This window comes from Spermophilus citellus (genome assembly GCF_964194105.1).
Source record: "Spermophilus citellus genome assembly, chromosome: 6".
Taxonomy (NCBI): Eukaryota; Metazoa; Chordata; class Mammalia; order Rodentia; family Sciuridae; genus Spermophilus; species Spermophilus citellus.
The window spans coordinates 34333606-34354488 of NC_138187.1; the positions used below are offsets into that span (position 1 = coordinate 34333606).

At 42.5% G+C, this 20883-nt stretch overlaps 1 protein-coding gene across 1 annotated transcript; it reads left to right on the plus strand.

The window, feature by feature from the left end:
• Positions 1-10993: 10993 nt before the first annotated feature.
• On the plus strand, positions 10994-15990 carry LOC308651220 (speedy protein E4-like; the record flags this gene model as incomplete). Its single annotated transcript, XM_081298172.1, has 6 exons — positions 10994-11000; positions 11530-11733; positions 12309-12367; positions 13351-13436; positions 14137-14305; positions 15931-15990. The coding sequence occupies 6 exons, from the start codon at positions 10994-10996 to the stop codon at positions 15988-15990; spliced, it is 585 nt and encodes a 194-aa protein (XP_081154298.1).
• Between the last annotated feature and the right edge of the window lie 4893 nt (positions 15991-20883).

The following is a 20883-nucleotide window of genomic DNA, read 5'->3' on the forward strand; positions in this document are numbered from 1 at the left end:
AAAAGAAAACCATTAATTACCTGATAATCTTTCTTCAAGAAGTGAAATTAACTATGAAACAGTGCTTCGTAAGGGGAGTCAGACAAGACAAGGCCTTTGTTTCTAACACAGGAGGACTTGGCCGAGTCCTGCACTCTAGCTCAGGCACCCTCCTTTAATTAGAAGTCATCCTGGTTCACCATGAAATGGTGGTGATGTCTTATCCAAATTTATTTTTACATGGGAATAATGACTACAGGTGGCTTGACATGCTGAGGTTCCAGTTCTTGTTCTGTGCATGGTGCTCTACTGAGAGTGACCCCAGCTTGTCTGTGCAAAGACAGGTATGAGCCCCACTCAGCCTACCCCCTCCCGAGTCTGGGCAACAGGGGGTCTGCTGGACCTGCATTAAGTGCTCTCCATAGAGCCCCTGCTTCCTGCTGATGGTACAGTATGTGATGGGGACCATCACCATTTTGCTGTAGAGGTGATGATAGTAATGATAGTAAAGGATGCAGTTATAGTGCTGGTGTGAGTTTTTGTGAATGGGACGGTTTGTTCAGCGGATGCACATTAAAAGTCAGTTTCCAGGTAAGCTCTATATCCCTTGTCAGGAAGGTTTTTCTCCTCTCCCTTAGCCATGAATTTCCCTCTCCCCTATAAATTAACTGCCCTTTTACCCTTTCCTCTTCATTTGAGCCATTCTTCCCTAAGGATACCAGGTATGGAGATTTATTTATAACAATGTGAATGTGACACAATAGGATATTCCATGAAACTATTCACATATTCCACAATGAAAATAATTCTCATTAACTCTATTTTCGTCCCAGTTTGCTCTCAATAAAATGGCTTATGGCCAGAACTCATTTCTGAATATTTGCTTCCCTCTAATTTACTACTTCTGGATGAAGCTCTCCTCTTATACAATCATATTTTTCCCTGTCAAGTTCATGGTCAAGCAAGTTTTTTAGAATCACAGGGGGTTAATAATATACTAGCTTCAGGGCAGCTTCTTACACAGCATACAGTTGAGTTTGGACTTGGGCAGAGGATGAAGCAAAGGTTTTATTGCAAACAAGTGGAAGCAGCCAAGTTAGGAGCAGGCATTGTAGGGACAAAGTAGGGGATAGGTCAGGGATCAGACACCTGGTCTCCTGGTTCCTGATGTTGATATGTTAGTGATGTTTGTTACACAGTTAGTACAGATGTGAAATAAGTGGCAAAGACCATGGTGTGAGTTAAGTTTAAGGCCCCATTCTCCAAGTGTGCTTTGCTCTAGCTGCATTATCAGCTCAAGTCCTTGTTATACAGCAGACCTCTGGGCCTGACCCTGGGCATAGGAAATAATTTTTGAAGTCAGGGTTAGTAAAGTCTGGGGATCAAAACTGAAAATGATGATTCAGTACTGGTGTCAAGAATGAAGGATCAGAAAAGGCTGGGTTTGTAGGTTGGTCTAAAGCCCTAGTTAGGACTGACTCAGGGTGTAACTCATCTTCACATCTAGAGAACTGTGTCCATGAAGTACAACAACCTCTCTTCTTCCTTCCAGACCACTGGCAGAGACACATTTTGAGCAAGACATCTATGGAGACACAGGCAGGCATTAGGAGGGGAGAGAGGAGCCTCCCATACAGATAATCCAGAAGAACCAAGACTCTTCTAGGAGGATTTGCATAGTTACCATGTTGTACTCGTGGCATCTAGGGTTCTTTCTGTTCCATTTTTCCCCAATCACCCTCTAAATTTTAGAGTGTTGAATAAAAATTTTCTCTAAGGTAAATAATTTGGTCCCACATTTTAAATATTTGGTTGTCATAGTCTAGGATGTTTTGAATGGGCATGTAGGGACTCTGGGAGGGAATTATTTTTAAACATGAAATTGGAACCACAGGATTGTCATAGAGAGTTTGCATACATATCATACATTTTGTTGGTTTATTTTGACCATGTTGGCCAAAGAATTATTACTGTATTTATTTGAAATAGTTTTGAGATAGTATTTTGAAAACTTGCTATTTCTAATTAATTATCTGTTAGGTCTTATAATTGATATATGTACATAAATATTTTCCATTTCAGAGAGGGTTTTATATATTTTATTTATATATCTATTACTTTTATAGCTCAGTGGTAGCACTGCCAAATTTTGTTAATATGCAATTTTCATTTGATGTTTAGTTTTCATTATTGAGTTGTTGACACTGAACTGCCATGTGCCTTGACCTGTTGTCATTTTAAAGTGGGTGTGTATTTTAGATGTGCTACATGCTTTTGAAAAGCACAGCACAGTGCATTCTTGGGCAAACTTAATAAACATCTTCTCACATTTGAGACCATGTGATCATATCAGTCTGGATGGCTTCTTTGCTGTCAAATGCCACTGTTTTTAAAGGGTTCTAGTTACCTGACCCAATTATTACCTCTGAAAAAGAATACTCGATTGCTTTTCATATAGGAAAACAAAAGAAAATGTGGCAGACCTTAAGCTAGAGACTAGAAGCAGGAAACAGAGAGGACCTAGAGGGAGACAACCCATTTCAGAGACCCCCTCAGGGCTTACAGAAGCACATTACCAGCTAGATGCAAACAAGATGCTTATATCACTTTATAGGGATCCATCACTTATTTCCTCAAGGAAATGCTATACAAAATGGACAGAGGAAAGTTCTCTAACTCTTGGCAACATGCTAAGTTTAACTTTCCTTTTGTTACGTACATATTAATTTACTATTTGCAGTGCTTCAAATGGGACCCAGCTAGACCAATACTATACCACAGGGCATACCTCCAGCCCAACATTTAAAAAAATCTGTACAATGAAGCTAACAGTGTCCATGAAAATTGTCAAGTAAATGTGCTAGTAAATAATAATGTACAAGGATAATATCTCTATGATTTTAACATAAAAATACACTTTCACAAAAATACCTAAATAATAAAACCATTTATAGAATAACTGCTTCTACTTCAGAAGGGTTTTTAGAAGAAAATTAAAATGTAAAATAAGATCAACAAGCATGCCAAAAGGGACATGCTCTTTCTTAACACAGGACAAAAATAAAGCCCCACATAGTCCAACAGGTTTTCATGAGAGAATGTATGGTGTTGGGCAAGTCAGGGAGCCTTTCTGTGATTTGCTTTCCTTGTTTGACCTCAGAGACCAACAGTTGTAGGTCCTAATTAGTTGATGATGTTCTCAACCACTCCAGACTCAGTATCTGCCACTGGACACCTGGATGGGTGTGTTAAACCTCTGAACCCATTCCAGTACTTTCTCGAGCCAAAGCACACCTGCACTCAGCACCTGATGCAGGTTTGTCATATACTGTGAATACATTGGTCCTTGTCCAAAAGCTGAAATGGGACCAACATGGAATGAGTCAGCAGGGAACCAAGATGGGGTGACAGATCAGGGTAAGGAATGGGAATGGAAACCAGGATCTGGAATGATGGTTTCCAGATCTATGTTCTTATCTGGGAGGGAGTACAGAGGGGCCACCTTGGGAGGAAGCTGCAGAGGAGGTAAATTCGGGGACCCCAGTAGCAAACTCATGCTTTAGCTCCAGTTCTCCCTTATTGCTCTGTGACCAGGGCAACTTTGTGAACCCAGTTTTCTTTTCAAACAAGTTCCATATGTCTCCCAGCATCCTTTCTAAATAAGGATTAACAGAGTTAGGATGACAAAGGAGAGAGATTTATACAAGGAACAGCTCCATAATCACAGAGCAAGTAAAGAGGGTGAACTTTCAACTGACATACAATGAATGCACAATGGCTGTATATTTACATCTATACATCAGCACATGCAGTACTTCATTCCTTCTTTAGACTGATAATATTCCTTCATATGGATTTAAAACACATTTTGTTTACAAATGTGTATACAGATTCTTCTTGGAGTACCTCCTTTTCAGTTCTTTGGGTATATACACTGATGTGGATTGCTGGATCATAGGGGGAGTATGTGTTTAGCTGGGCAAGGAACCAATAAATTGTTTTCCACCATTTTACATTTCCACCAGTGATGTTAATGGAGTTAAAGATTCTCCACATCTCTGCCAACATTTGGTACCTTCCTCTTTTGTCTTAGCCATCATAGATGTGATGAACTTTCTGAAGGTGGTTTGGGTTTGTACCCTGCATCAACTTTGTCTCCTCCTCACGGGGAAGTTGCCACTCTGACATACCAAATCAATTCATGATTATTTTTACATTAACATTGATGAAATTTTTCTAACATATAATCCATTTTCCAAACAAGTTGGTATATAGTCCCTTTTATTCACAGGCTTGAACTCTATTTTATAACATAATGTACATCCCTGTGCACAGTTCTGGTGGTCAGATGTAAATGGACTGGCACTTACTTTTATAGTATTTCATAGCACTTAGTTTATCTATTTCTCTTACTTACAATTATAACATTGTCTCTGTTCATGCCTCTATATTTTGCTGTTAGTATTTACATTTCAGGATATTTTTCATTTCACTTTGCCAAATTCCCTCCAAAGGAACCCACTGAGAAGATCATAATGCTATAGTCTGTATCTCTTGAACAAAACTAATGCTTCTCCAACTGAATTCACATAGATTTGCAAAATGGATCTAAGCTTCTGAACTTCTGTTATCAGCCTCCTAAATCTGGATTCAAAACTTGATCAGACTTTCCTCATGGGGGAAAAGGATAGATTTTTGTTAGGTTTAAGTAAAAATCAAACAATGGGGAATTAGATCAGTTAAAACATATTGTCTCTGCAGAATGTTGTCTTATTGCCGTGTAGTCATCTGCTTTTCCTAACTATAGCACCCTTACCACTTTCCAAAAAGAGGAGCAGCGGATTATGCCCACCACTCCATCAAATGCTCTGTAAAGCAGAAACCAGGGGTGATAACATGTCACTTTTTAGCCTAAAAAGTAGTTCCACACCTGGAAAAACTCATCCTGAACAAGACAGAGCACACACGCATAGCTGCATACATGAAGTCCCAGCAGCTCACCCCCCCTAAAAATACAAGGTAAAAACAGAACCATTTCTACCACCACATTTTGGCCACTAGCATCATAAAATATTATTTTGCCTGTATTTGCCCATGAGAAGAAATATCTTCTAGCCAATATCATAAAGATAGTTTGGACTGAGTGAGAGGTAACAGTTCTAAAATACAGCAATTGTAAATCCAAAACTCTTTCACTGATTTCCAGTAATGATTTAAAATCAGGATGCGCTAGGGACAGTAGTTTGGATCTGCAGTGTCCCCTAAGGCCCATGCACTGGAGGCCTGGTCACCAGCTTGTAGTGTTATTGGGAGGTGGTGGACTCTTTAGAAGATGGGGGTGTAAATTAGGAGGTAGTCAAGTCAATGGGGGTGTGCCCTTGAGGAGATATTGGAACACGGGCCCCTTCCTGTTTCTCTTTCCTTCTTGACTGCCATGAGGTGAGCAGACCTCCTATACTTCATGCTCCAAACCTGAGATTCTGGGTACCTATAGGCCCTGAGCAACAGGACAAGCAACCACGTTCTGAAACCTCTGAGACTGTGAGCCAAAGTGAACTTTTCCTTCTTTTAAGAGGATTATTTGGGTATTTTGTCACAGAAAACTGACCAATACACTAGGTTATATCATGAAACCATCTAAGACATCTCAGTGGCTCCAAATGAGAAAGTTGTCCTTATGCACACTGTATGTCCTCAGTGGATGTGCAAGCAACCTGCCATTGGGTCCTTGAGGCACACAGGCTGGTGAAATGGCCACCATCTCCAACCTAGGTGGTTGCTACACCAGAGAAATAAAGGATTTCTGTGCATCTTATATTAGAAATACTCTGCACTAAACTTAATGAAGGTGATATTGACTCTATAGCTGGGAAATACAGACTGCTAGAGCACACACAGGTGTGGAGCATACTTGGGTGGAGAGTTTGGGATTTTCCTCTATATGCTAGCCCATGTCTTTATACATGCAATCATGTCAGTCATTGAATTCTCCATGACTTTACCATGATCTAAAATATTAACAAAGTCTTGAATTAAACTGTCATCCTTTTGCAGACAAACCATATACACCATCAGGCCAGGTAGTCTGACACTGTGAGCTCTGCCGTAGAAATCTTACTAACCCAGTAATAAGTATTGGTTCATTCCAATGAGTGGGCATTTAACCTATCCTGATTTCTTGGCATTCCCAGCTCATCTGTGCCATTCAACTCATTCAGCAAAAAATGGTCCATGTCCAGCACTGCTACTGGAAGTGTCTTGGTGGCTGACAACATCATGTCCAACTCTTACTAAAGTTGAACATGGCCTTGCTGAAGGAGTGAAAGTGACAATGGTGACAGAGAGAGCACATGTCCAACCTCCAGAGAACACTTCTCTGTGTGCTTTTCTGCCTTAGGTCATGAACAAAAGCCATACTTGGATGTCTAGGAAGCAAGGGAAGAGGGGTAAAGCCAGAATTTACCTGGACCTTGCTCTCACCTCCCACTGTGCACTCACCACATTTAGACCCAGACTGGGAGTCTCTGCATGTCTCATCTCTCTCAGATTCTCTGCACCATGACTTCCAGCAACCATGTCTCCTTAGACACCAACTCTGTCCTTTCTGCTCAAAGAAACTGCTGGCTCCCCCATGTCCCCTCTGTGTCTTGAAATTCCCCATCTGGACAGTGAGCTCAACTGGCTTTTCTCTCAGGAATCTAAACTGTTAAAAACTGATATTGAGAAACTGATGTGACTCCATTTTTGAGAAACCAGCTTCTACCTCAAGGCCTGTCCTAAGGAAGGGACCCTTGTCCTTGGAAAAACCTACAGAGCACTCCTAGGCACATACCCACCCTGCTGAGTTGTTTGTCTGTAAATAACAGGAGAGATGTGGTGTCAGGTGTCCCTGACTCAGTCAGGGTAGGTGAGAACCCATAGCAACCCCCTAGCAACCACCAATCAGCATGAGACAGGGAAAATACCTGGGATGCCAGATGACCCCTCAGTAGTTTATGGTGGTTGATAACATATTGGGAAACCATGTTGTTTAGCACATACCCCCATCATGGCCTAAACCAATCAATTCAAAGGAATCCCCCTCTTGCACTAACCCATCATCCTTACCCAACTTGATCCTGCCGGTGAATGTGCTAATCAATGTTAGTTGTTGTTGTTTGATTTTCCCACGGTATGGAATGATTTGCTGTGTGATGTTGTGACGCATACAGTATCTCCCCAAAACCTATAAATTCTCACTGATCAAAGGACCAGGACTCACTTCCTGGGAACGCTGCATCGGAAACGATTGTGAGTCCAGGTTCGAGCTTGCAATAAAGACTCTTGTGTGACTGCATTGGATTCAGCTCCTGGAGGTCTATTGGGGTCCCACGAATCTGGCATTACAATATTACATATATTTTCCCTCTTTTTAAACATGATTCATATGGGACAGAAAATCTCAACCCTGAGAATCCATGTTTGGCAGTTGTGGCAAATATCCTCCTTAGCACTCATTTTCTTTCCCAAGGCTTTCACTGGTTCTATTAGTCACAGAACAGGTATTTCTCTTCCAGGATGAGAGACCTTAACTCCTCAAGGAGGAGGGAAGGAGAGGAGCAGACCAGGCAAGGTGTGGAGAACCTGCTGGGGAAGAGGTGGCAGAGCTTCCTTGGGAGGTTCCTGTCCATGTGAACTCCAAGGCTCAACAAGGGACTTCCAGCAACAAGGACTACTGGAGCATTCTTCAGATGGTCCCCATCAGTGGCAGACTTGAGGACTAGCACAGCCCTCCCATGGTAAGCCTTCACCTTCCCATAAAAATGTTTCCTCTTTATTTTTTTCTATAGTGGTTTCAATTTCTCCCTCCCTCCCTCTTTCCTTCTTTCCTCTTCTTTATTTCTTTCTTTCCTTCTTTATTTCTTTTTTTCCTTTATTTTCTTTCTTACCTTCTTTTCTTTTTTTGGTACCAGGGATAGAACCCAGGGGCACTCAACCACTGAGCCATATCCCCAACCCTTTTTTATATTTTCTTTAGAGACAGGGTCTTGCTGAGTTGCTTAGGGCCTTGCTAAGTTGCTGAAGCTAGGTCTGAACTCACAAGACTCCTGTCTCAGCCTCTGGAGCCTCTGAGGTTACATTCACGTTCTACTCCACCCAGCCTGATTTCAGCTTCTTTAGGATCCCTGCTACCTAATCCAAAGACAGATTTGGAAAACTGTCATGTCCTTTCAGTTAGAATCTATGAGGCAAGGGCCAGAAACTGTACTGTAGTGTTCCTACCTCTGACCTTATGCAAAAAGGCTGGTGTTTGCAAAGCAGATCTATTCACTCTGTTATCTTCCCAGTTTAACTATCATCATTGCTGCATACGACTGCATCAACAGGAAGAGAAGTGGAGAGGTGAAGGTACCTATCAGGCAAAAACTAGTCGTGTTACTGTCCCAAAATAATTGGGACTTCTTATGGTCTGGAAGAGAATTTTAGTGGGAACAGAATCTTCTCACGTATACTTGTGCATCATTAACCAGTAAGATGAGGACTGAAAAATGTGCTGATGGGCAATTTGTCACTGTGCCAAGTCACTGAGTGTATTTACAGAAGCTAAGATGGTTCCTAAGTCACTAGTCTATACCATTGTGTGGGACCTCCATCATATATATGGACTGTCATTGACCGAAAAATTATCATGTTGCATGTGAATGTACTTGAAAGCTGTCCACTGTAAGAGAGTATGAACTTTCTATTTGTTGTGGGAGGACCCAAGCACCTCTGATGTTTAAAGGCATCATGACTAGAAACTGAATAAGTAGAGAAATTGGTCTTCCACAGCAATGGGACCTGCTTCCTGACTGCCAGGACCTTTCCCATCAGGGAGATACTTAGAGGGCAGCCCAGGCCTGGGAAAGAGCTGCCAAGGAACTCACGGTTTCTTGGAAGGTTGATGGATCCTCATTCAACTCTGAACATCCATGGCTGCCAAATAAGGTGGACTCTGACTCTCAGTAGATAACAAGAATCAACCTTCATTTACTCTTATTTGGCATGGGATCATCAGAATCATGTAAGATATTAAAATGCAAAATAAAACCTCATGCACAACATGAATAATAAGTGTGCTTCCGTCAATAATGGCAAATAAAAGACTTCAGGCTTAAGTGTAGAAAACAACCCAATGCCCACAGAGGGATGAACAAATGGACAACAGATGGAGTTGCCCATCTGTTATTCAGCCTTAAGAAAGAGGGAAATTCTGATCCATCCTCCAGTAATGTAGGATCTTGAGGACAGTGCACAAAGTGAAATAAGGCAGACACACTGGGACACATACTGTATGAATTCCCAGTCCTCAACACAGATAAGGTACTGAGGGTTGTCCAATTTCATAGAGATAGAAATGAGAATGGTAGTCAGCAGGAGGTGAAGAGGAGAGGTGGGAGTTAGTGTTTCATGGGTGAAGACTGTCTGCTTATGGTGATGGAAAAGCTCTGCAGATGGATGATGGAGGTGGATGCACAAGAGAAATTTATAGTCATGCCCCATGATGACATTATGGCCAGTGATGGGAAAATACATGAATTTGTTCCACAATATGACATAGCATAAGTAAGACTGAAGCCATCTCAGTTGGTGTAAGAGCACTGTAGAATGTTTGTGCAATGATGAATCATCCTGAAACACATTTTCAGGAATATATCTCCATTATTAAGTGAGACATGCATGTAATCAACACCACTCACCTCTACACATCACAATGGTTAACATGGTAAGTTTTCTACATATTTAACCACATTTTGTGGCTACAAAGAAAAACATGGATTGAATGCCCAGCTGGAAAGGAGCTGAGTTAGGACGTTTGGAAGCAACCCCCCAGTTCCACTGGGTGCTGGGACACATCCCTTGCACTTCCCACCTTCTCGGCAAATACTATATTCTGTCTTGTATGGGAAAACTTCCATTTGTTTCTTTTTTCACATGTGAGATTTTCCATAGGGCACATGGGTGACAGTGAAATATCCAGATCAAGAGCAATATCTTTGCTCCCAAATATACTATGTAAACTGGAGAGAGATTGATTGGAAATGAGAGGCTAACTAGAGATGATCCATAGACTCCCAGAAAGTGGAGACACTCTGTGAAGAGTATGAACATGTGTAGAATTTCCTATGATTTTATGTTTTCAAAAGGAATCCTGTGTTAAAGGTGCCTAAGTGCACAGTGTATGTCGCCTTGACAGATTTCTGAAAACAGTGAAGGCCAGTGGCACTTAGAGGAATAGATTTGCTAAATTGAGTGTTTCCATTTAGGTTTTTCAAGTGATAATTCAGTGTATGTGGGTTCTTTTGTACATACTGAACTCCTTCTTGGGAAGTCTTGTCATTTCTGCCCTTCTCCATCTTCCTTGCCATCCTCCTTCCTTTCCCCCACACTAAGCTCTGAAATGGAAATGCTAAAAGGCAGGTAATCTAACATGTTTTGTGTTGAGAATGGAGAGAAGAACCCACATTCTAGAGAGAAGTGAAAGAGGGAGGAGTCAGAGACCCATAGGTTAGTTTGGCAAGGTGGATCAGTAGCAGCAGAGACCATCTCCTCTAGAACTCTAGGACAGGTGCACATACCAGTCTGACAGTTGCAGGTGTTTTCCTTCAAACTGGTTGCCAGGTTGGAATGAGCGATGACATCAGAGGCTTCCAACCTTCCTGATTGGAAGGGACAGACTCTGTGAACCACTGGCAGTGCAGTAGGCAACAGTTTGTCCTCAGAACTGTTCCTCACCTGGTTTCTCCCATTTGGAGAAGAGCGAACAGATTCCTATACAACCAAATTCTGGAAGAAGGCTTTGCCTTAGTAAGAATCTAGGTTTTGTAGAAGGAAGACAGAGTATTGGAGAACTTATGGCGGATCAACAAATCTCCCAGTCTGGGCAATCGCCTTCCCAGCCGAGCACCTCAGAAACCCACCTGGAAGTGGTGGTAGATGATGAGGTCCCAGGTCCATCAGGTGAGGGAGCTAGAGTGAGAACTGATTTGACAGGATGACTGGTAAGGAGGAAGGAAGGGGTAGAGAACCCAGAAAAGGTAGACTAGGGAGCCCACTTTTGAAGTTTAAAGTTCCTTGCCATGGGTAGTCCACATGGATGGAAATCTGTAGAGAAAGGAGTTGGGTTAGAAGATGAGATATAAGCATAGGAAGTAGGTAGAGGAGATGTAAAAAGGGTCACTCCACCCATGGAAGAAAGTATCCATAATGAGGAAGAGTTTTGAGGAACAGGGAGAAGGGACACTGGTAAGGAGAATCAGGGGCACATTTTTATCAGCAAAGGGGAGAGGTTGAACAATAGCTCAGAAGAAGGTAACAGTTGAAGGTCTGGGGTGTGGGAGGTGAACTGGGATCAGAGGATGAAAGGATGAGTACCAAATTCAGGAGCTTGACTCTGCTTCCTTTACTCAGCTCTGTGGGTAAAACCCTGCCTCCCATGTCGGTCCTCGAGGAAGAGAGAGTGGACCTCAGAATCTGAGGGAGACTCGGAGGATGATTCCCCAGGGATTTTTGATTCTGCACCCTGGGTAGAATCTGGCCTCCTGCCTGAGACCACTGGCCTAAAGAGAAAGAGGGAATCCTCCACTGAATCTGAGGATGAGCTGGAGGATGTGGAAAGTGAGCTAAATCACCCCTGGGATGTGGAGTCACTGTGTGGCCTCAAAATGAAACTCAAAAAACGGTGCATGGACTTGGTGCAACCAGAGCACCATGAGGTTTTCAACAGGCTTCTAGGTAGGGAGACACCCAGGTAGCGCCCTCCAATCCTTTCTTTACACAAAGAAGGAACTTATAGCCACTGCACTTTTCCAAAGAGCCCTACTATCCCTGAGATCCTCATTCCTGGAGGACTCAGGACTCATCTCCCTGAGAGACTTTTAGATGATGGATGCTTACATTAGACTTGACAAGGTCTCTGCTTGGAATCACAGAACTTGGTTCCAATTGTCCTGATTGAAGATATCCTGACTCTAATAGATTTCCTCCTCCATGAGAGAATGACCTAGTAATTCTCTGATTCTAAGGTGGTGGTATATTCTTGGGTGATGATGAGCCTTCACAGTTTACTCAAAGCTTTTATTCATATAGATATCCAGATGTTACCCAAACCCTCACTCAGTTGTTTCTCTGGGGGAGGGGGGGTCTCATGTCAAAGCAACTTGCCCAAGGAATGTTCCTGTCCTCTATCTACCCACCTTTATGGGGCTCCAATCCCACACCTTCTCCAAGGGAGGTCCTGTTCTCTCTGTTCTCTATCATCCATTGAAACCCCTTCTGGTTCCAAACTAACACCAGTGTTCTGTTCACAGAGGATCCTGTTGTCAAAAGATTCCTGGCCTGGGACAAGAACATGAGGGTGTCTGACAAGGTGAGGTTGTTTTCCACTGGGAAGTGTTACTGATCCAGCACAGCCTGGAGTGGGAAGGGCTTTCTGACGCTATGGTCCTCTATTGGGCTCCAATCCAACACCTTCTCCAAGGGAGGTTCTATTCTCTCTGCTCTCTCTCACCCATTGAAGCCTCGTGAACATGGTCCCATTACTCACCCCTCAGGGAGGAGGAAATCTATTAGAGTCATAATGTCTGCAATCAGGATGATTGGAACCAAGCTCTGTGATCCCAAACAGAGACCTTGTCAGGTCTAATGTAAGCATCCATCATCTAATAGTCTCTCAGGTAGAGGCATTCTGAGTCCTCCTGACATGGGGGAGAGATCAGCCATAGCAGGGAACTTTGGAAAAGTGCATTGGCTATAGAAAAATTATAGCATTGAAGTATAGTTTTTCCCCCCACAATTCCCTAGTCAAAACAAACACACAAGCTCCACATGGTCCTTCTCTCTGCCTCTGCATAGAGCCAACAAGATGTACCAAGTCCTGGCACCTTTGTAACTTGTCAACATCTCCCTTTAGAGCCTAGCAGCTTTTTGCAGAGAGAACAGGTGGACCTTGCTTCTGCTTGGGTTGCTTGGGCTCCAAGTCCGAGACCACAGTCTTGCATGCCTATCACCTCTCTGCTTGATACCACCTGAGGTTCTGGGCTCCTCTCCTCTTTGCTCTCCCTAGGATCTCCTATTCTTTAGCTTACCCAAGACCCTCCTCACCCAGCTGACCTACATGCCTTCTCTCAAAAGGTCCTCTCAGAGCTGGCCCTCCAGTGCACATCTAGGCCTCCTCTCTCCCTGACTGCTCCAACTGACCTTGGTCCTTCTTGTCCTTCCCCAAGGAAGCAGGTCTCTTTACTTGGTTACTTTCTCTTAGTGGCACTCTCTACCCCAGACCTCCATTCCTCTGTCCCCTCCTTCCTCCTGTTCCAGGATGTAACCTCTCTGTCTTTCCTCTCTCTCCATCAGTACCTCCTGTCTATGGTCATAGCTTATTTTAGCCGGGCTGGCCTCTTCTCCTGGCAGTACCAACGAATCCACTTCTTTCTGGCCCTGTAAGTATTTGGTCTCCATCAATCAGAACTCACTACCTGGGAGGGTAGAAAGTGAGCAGAGGGGCACTAACCTGTCCTTTACTTTTGGCCTGTTTGTCCTGTTTACTCTGTGTAGAAGAAATTGTAGCATTGTAGTATAGTTTTCCCCCCACAATTCCTGACTCAAAACAAACACACAAGCTCCCTAAAAGCCAGTTTTAAAAAAATAAAGGAAACTTGAGAAGAGTGGAGGAAAGCATCCTGTCCCTGGCAGAGAGACTGGAGTTGCAGACACATTTCCTTCCTGTATCTACACCAACACTGTTCTGTCTTTTGCCTCTGGATTTCTAAAACAGATGCCCAATTCCCAACCTGGCACAGGTGCAGTGTAAGGTGCTCCCCTCTGGTCCTTCATACATGTGTCTTCTCACATTTGTGGCATTCTATGTACCCCCTGAAATTCCTTCCAGGATGGATCCAACTACCTCATAGGCCTCCTCCACAAGTGTTGCTCACTGCTTTCCAGACAAAGGCTGGAGTCCTTCAGAAGGTGTATGTCTGGCAGAGACCTCTGGACCAAGGCGTGGTCCTCTGTAACACTTAATAGGGCTGGTGCAGTCCTGTCTGAAAATGGTCCTCTGGGAGTCCCTTTTTTAGCTGACTCCAATGGGAGGCTTTTCCTGGTTGTGTTGCTGAGGAGCAACCTGGTTTCTTTCCCCAGCTACCTGGCCAATGACATGGAGGAGGACAACCAGGCTCCTAAACAAGACATCTTTCGTTTCCTCTATGGGAAGAGCTACGCCCAGCGTCCCCTGTTCCACAAACTGCGCTATCAGTTCATCTGCTCCATGGGCTGGAACACTCGGGTTTCCAAGGAGGAGTGTGAGGAGGTGGGTGGTGCTGTGTGTGCTTGTGGGGGGAGAGGGATGGGCTGACTGGAGAGACACAGGAAGGTGGGTGGCTGCAGGTGGGCTCTGGGGAGGAGAAAACTCTGAGGGCTGTGCAGGGAGGGAAGGATTTCCTGGGCAGTCTTCAGTTTTTTGTTTTTGTTTTTTTTTGCGGGGGGGGGGTGTGTTAGTGAACAAAATGTGTACCTCAATTTACTGTATACCATCTAACAAAAATTTGGTGGAAATTTATCAGATATATATAAGTGATTCAAGTAATAAAAGAAAGTCTCATTTCAAGAAAATGAAGTTCTTGAGGAAAAGTAAAGTACATTAAAAATGTAAAGACAAGTCCAATTTCTATGCAATAAGGGAACTACAGTTTAATAAAGCAGATTCAAGTGATTTTTTTACATATGTATCTTTGGTCTTTAATATATATTTATGTATAGATGGATCTAACCATTGTAAACTATGGTTTATTTTGAAGGAAGTGGATAAATGAGATGAAAGGAATCTTTATACTAGACTAAAATTATTCACAAAGCAGAACATTTTACAGTGAAATATTTTTTCATTCATAGAATTTTTACACAATTAATTTCTACTTTGGATATAACTAAAATTACAGTTTAATTATTTGTCTAGGGGCTGGGGATGTGGCTCAAGCGGTAGCGCGCTCGCCTGGCATGCGTGCGGCCCGGGTTTGATCCTCAGCACCACATACCAACAAAGATGTTGTGTCCGCCGAGAACTAAAATAAATAAATAAATAAATTCTCTCTCTCTCTCTCTCTCTCTCTCTCTCTCTCTCTCTCTCTCTCTCTCCCCCCTTTCCTCTCTCTTTAAAAAAAATTATTTATCTAGAACACTAGAACACTGAGATGTACTCTTTAGTTTTAAACAAAAATCATACCAAAATTATTCATCTGCCAGTCTTATAGTCATGTAAAAATTATAATAGGGTTTCAGTGATTAAAGATACATCTAACCATGTAACTTAAAAGTTTTTTCATGTACTCAAGCAAAAACTTCACTACATTAAACCATTATTCTATTCAAATCAGAGACAATGAAAAAGCTGTGTCTTGATAAAATCAAGTTTCCAAATTTGATTCAATGGGACACCAAAACCACTGTCTCTGTCAAAGCATCTTTACAAAATTTTCCACACAGGTAGCATAATTTAGTTGTTTAATATAAAATAGGAAAATATACTCAATTTTTATTGAAAAGAAAGCTGAAAATATGATGTCCCACATCTTACATAATATGCTCCTAATATACAGTAATGTTAGTAATAAGTAAAATAATGTTGTGATATCCATATTTAGCTACTTGATTTGTCACCAGGCTAAATAAACCTAATAATTACACCTTGATAGCTGACAGAACTTAGTTAATAGAATCAAGCCTCTCAACATTTTATTTAAGATATTTGTAGACTGCTGAATCATAGGAACTAGAAAGAAGAAATTGTAGCATTGTGTATAGTTTTTTCCCTACAATTCCTGACTCAAATCAAAGTGAACTAATTTTAAGGAATGTGAAAATAGATTAACTATGACTTCAAAACACTCAATATCTTGTAAACTCATCAGCTTTTTGGGGGGCTCTTTTTCTTTCCAGATTCAAGCTTATGATCCCGAGCTCTGGGTGTGGGGCCGAGATCGAACTCTTATTCCCTAGAAGACCTGGAAGAATGGAGGCCTGAAGGGAGAATCAAAATTCTGTATCTCTGGCCTTATGACAGAGTCACTGATTGTCTATTTAGGATGCTCAAGGACCTAACTTCTCTATCCACTCCTTTACACCTCCACTCATAGTCACTGTGTGCAGATGGTGAAACAGACTGAATCCAAGTCAGCTTCATGGTCTCAAACCCCAACCACAAAGATGAGCTTCTATATGTGCTGAGTGCTATGAGGCTACTCAGCCACACCTGAGAAAGAACAGCTTATCACACAGGACATGCTAGAAATCCTTAACCCAGACAAATTGGGCCCAAATGTCAGCAGTGGTGAAAGGCTGATCTTGGTCTAAAGTGAATGTCCTTTAGCCATTAATATCTCACTTCTCTGTAAATTGTCTTTTTACCCTCTCCTTTTAATTCATCTTGGGTCAAGCATCTCTTAAGGATACCAAGCATGAAGATGATTTATTTATAGGATTATCATAGTTTTAGTATATATAATAAATGCTTATTTTGAACTATGTTTATTTTAAATTGTTTTGAGACATATGTTGTTTGGAAAATTGTTGTTTCTTATTAGTTTTGTGATGAGTGTTGTAACAGGTTTGTGTACATAATTGTGGTAAGCTATTTTGCTGTGCTGCCTTGTGTGGGCTTGAGCCTAATTCTTGGGCGGAGACCCAGTTCTTTGTTTTCAGCCACTCCCTAGAATGGAATGTATCAGTTGGTTAGCTCCTGGAACAAACTGTTTTCAAGAAGTGCTTGTTGTTTTGAGCACAAGCTGGAACTGGGTGTCTCTTGTGTGCAAGTGCCGGGTCTATCATTCTATTGGCTGCTGCTGTGTTGCTATGCGCTCTTTGTCCAATGGTGTACGAGCAGGGCCGCAGTTGAAGTATATAAGGGGTGTTTTTTTTTCGGGCTTGGGGTCCTTCTCTCAACAATACCTAGTGGATGCTCCCAATAAAGCGTGTTAAAGAAGAATCCTGTTGTTGTCGTCATTCCTGCTGGCGGGTAGACGCGACACATAATTATTTCTCTGAAGTTTTTAATCTTTTTATCTATTTTATCTATTACTTTTAAACCTCAGTGGTATTACCCCATAGTCTTATAAATATAAATTTTCATTTGATGTTCAATCATCATTATTGTAAATATCAAGCTGCTGTTATTTAACTTGGATTGACATGTTTTTCTGTCATTTTAAAGTATGTATTGTAAGAGAACACATGTGCTATGTACATTTTTTTGGGGGGGAGCTATATGCTTTTGAAGAGCACAGCATTTGTGGGGAAACTGAATAAAGTTGAGAATCTTCTTACCTTAATGATGCATCTGATCATGACATTCTGGATTGTTTGTTTGCTGACAAATGTTACTATTGTTTAACAGGGTTGTTAATTGACCAAATTTCTTACCTGTGGGAGGAAAACACCTCAATTATTTTTCACGTCTGAAAACAACAGAGAAGGTTGCAGAACTTTATACTAGAGACTAGAAGCAGGAAACACAGGGAGGACATTGAGAGAGACAACACAGAAGAGTGAAAGAAAATTCTAGGAGAGCTGTATAACAATCTAAATCCAAAATCAAGAAGAGGCATCTCAATAGGAGATGCCTTCCTGGTAATGGTCCAAGGATGGGGACACACAGGGAATGGTAGACTTTGCTACTGGAGTCACAGTTTGAGTTTTTTCCACAATCTATTTCTAGTTTTACATAACAGAAGGAAACCCAAAGGGTGTTGTTTGAAATAGAAACTGGTGAAGGGAAATGAAGGTACTAGGGCAAGTTGTGAGAAGAATGAGATGATAGGAAGAGCTCAAGCTGGTAAATAGATAGGCACAGAGAGGAAAGGGCTAACAAAGTAGGCACTGAATGACTGCAGACAAGCATCTTGGGAGATGGGAACTTCAGAGAATACGGGAGCAGCTGTGGAAAGAAGCAGGTGAAGCAAAGTGTCAGTCAGAAGGAAAACAAAGCTAAAGAGGGGTGGCAACAGAGCTAGTGATGAGATGTGATGTGGGGTTAGAGGCAAGTGGAGATGATGTGAAGAGGCTGGAAAGTACCTACATGAAATGAGCTTAAGGCTGGTTGAATGTGTCAAAAGAGGAATGGTGGTTGGGTGAGTGGAGCAACTGAAGAGGTAAAAGTTCACCTGAAGGAAAAAGTCATTAAAGATCAGCACTGGGGCTGGGGATGTGGCTCAAGCGGTAGCGCGCTGGCCTGGCATGCGTGCGGCCCGGGTTCGATCCTCAGCACCACATACCAACAAAGATGTTGTGTCCGCCGAGAACTAAAAAATAAATATTAAAAATTATCTCTCTCTCTCTCTCCTCTCTCACTCTCTCTTAAAAAAAAAAAAAAAAAGATCAGCACTGTGCAATGCAATTCTGATGCTGATCAATTGCATGGAGGTCACATACTGCAGGTTGAGGCCCACTCTACACTGCCCTGTCTTCAGAAACCAGCTGTAAGCTGTTTCCCAGGCTACTCTCACTTCTCACCAACGACTGCATATTCGGGGACTCCCACGATCGATCGTATTGTATAATTCTCTAAAACATCTCACTGAGATTAAGAGAGCACAGATCCTATAATTACTGTTTTGTCATGTGAAAAAGGACACAAATTGGCACCAGCTAAAAGAGGCACGTGGCTGAAGGTCTAGGAAGGTCTGAATGAAAGCTGTCATGTCCTTAGGATGCAGCATCTTCAGAGGACATTGGATGTATATGACCAACCTGGGAAACTGACCTTGATTTCAGTGTCCAGAGTTTTTACTGGAATTTCACTAAGCATTTGGTAGGAGTGGGATGAGTAGAGCGATAAACCAGGCTCAGGTCCTGCCCTGTGGGTGCTTACCATAGAGTGGGGGAGACAGGCGAGTGTCCAGGAAAGAAGATGAGGGAAGAGGGTGTGGATAGAGACGGGACGTCATGACGTCACCTACACAGCGTGAGGGTGGCACCAGGCAGCGTCAGGGTCTCCAGACTGGTTTTGTCTTCAGGATCACCGCGTGCCAGGCACCCTTCAGAAGTCCCTGAGCAGTAAAAGGCCCATCTTGGTTAATGCTGGGCGGGCAGGCACCGGACTCCCAGTCCCTGGGCCCACCGGAAATAGGTCTGTCTCGGCCCACCTCAGTGGGCCTTCCTTTTCCCCTCGCAAGGCCGAGTTCCTCCCCGCACCAGAAGTCCGGTAGTCTGCATGTACAGCTCACCGGAAATCCGTAATCCAGGGCTCACATCAGGTCCCTAGGCGAGTACTGGGATTCTATTTCCCAAGAGTTTATGCGCTCCCCAGCACCCTCAATTTAGGGACCGTGTGAAATGTGCCTGTCTCTTCTAACAGTGCAGAGGAGACATGCTGTGAGCCTTGGCTGCCCACAGGCCTCCTACCCTCCATCGTGGCTTCTCCTTAGATCAAGGGAGCCTCTAAGGGAATGTCTAGAATGCATTTCCTTCATTTTTTTTTCCTAATTGTGTCTTTTTTTTTTGAGGAGAGGAGAGGAGAGGAGAGGAGAGGGGGGAGAGAGAGAGAGAGAGAGAGAGAGAGAGAGAGAGAGAGAGAGAGAGAGAGAGAATTTTTAATATTTATTTTTAGTTCTCGGTGGACACAACATCTTTGTTTGTATGTGGTGCTGAGGATCGAACCCGGGCCGCACGCATGCCAGGCGAGCGCGTTACCGCTTGAGCCACATCCCCAGCCCTCCTAATTGTGTCTTGATTCAGTGATGGTTGGAATTTTTTTTACTTTTTGTTTATTTCAAAGTACTTACAGAGTCAAGGAAACTTGTGATGAAATAAGAAAGTAAAAAATTTCAACCAAGGGGCTGGGGATGTGGCTCAAGCGGTAGCGCGCTCGCCTGGCATGCCTGCGGCCCGGGTTCGATCCTCAGCACCACATACAAACAAAGATGTTGTGTCCGCCGAGAACTAAAAAATAAATATTAAAAAAATTCTCTCTCTCTCTCTCTCTAAAAAAAATTTCAACCAAGCATTTATGTTGACTGAAAATTCGGGAGCCTGGAGAGCATTGTTCAATTCTCGTTTTATGCATCTTTGGGAAAGATAATAATTTCTATGGTGGATTGGTGGATGCCTAGAGGTCGGGGCTGGAGTTTCCTTTTGAAAAAAGTCACAGGAATATCTCTGTCATTATTTGGTGATAATTAAACGGTCAATTAAATTTCCCCCAAATTATCAAAACATTCATGTAAAATGAATGCTTTGATTATAAATATTAAATATAACAACTTGATTTTGGAAACAAAAATTATATTTCCTGATTTTGGAACATTGAGGTAGAGCTTGGCAGGTAGCAATGACAGATTAGCTGTCTTTCATTCATTCCCCCCTTCTCCCTTTTAGTACTACCACCCCTATTTTATTTTTCCAGCTTTCCAATTGGTGTGGTGTATAATTAGTTTAGGCAAAAGATACAAGAGAATAGGGCTGGGGATGTGGCTCAAGTGGTAGCGCGCTCGCCTGGCATGTGTGCAGCCTGGGTTCGATCCTCAGCACCACATACCAACAAAGATGTTGTGTCCGCTGAAAACTAAAAAATGAATATTAAAATTCTCTCTCTAAAGAAAAAAAAGAAGAAAAGAAACGGGAGAACAAAGAATCTGAGTAATCATAGGAGAGAACCTTTTGCATCTTTCTGATCTCTAAACATTTTGTCCTCATAAAGCTGCTGCCACTGGTTTTCTTCCTTAAACTATCCCTGACCTCCTCCCTCAGTAAAGCCCATCTCCATAACTGTCTGGGATCCTACCTGTCTTCTGATGTCCTGTGGCATCATTTTCTCCTCATATAAAATTGGGGCTTTCTAATTCTTTGCTCTTTTAATTTTCTCATCTGATCCACTTTGTGTAAGTTATTATAACCTCA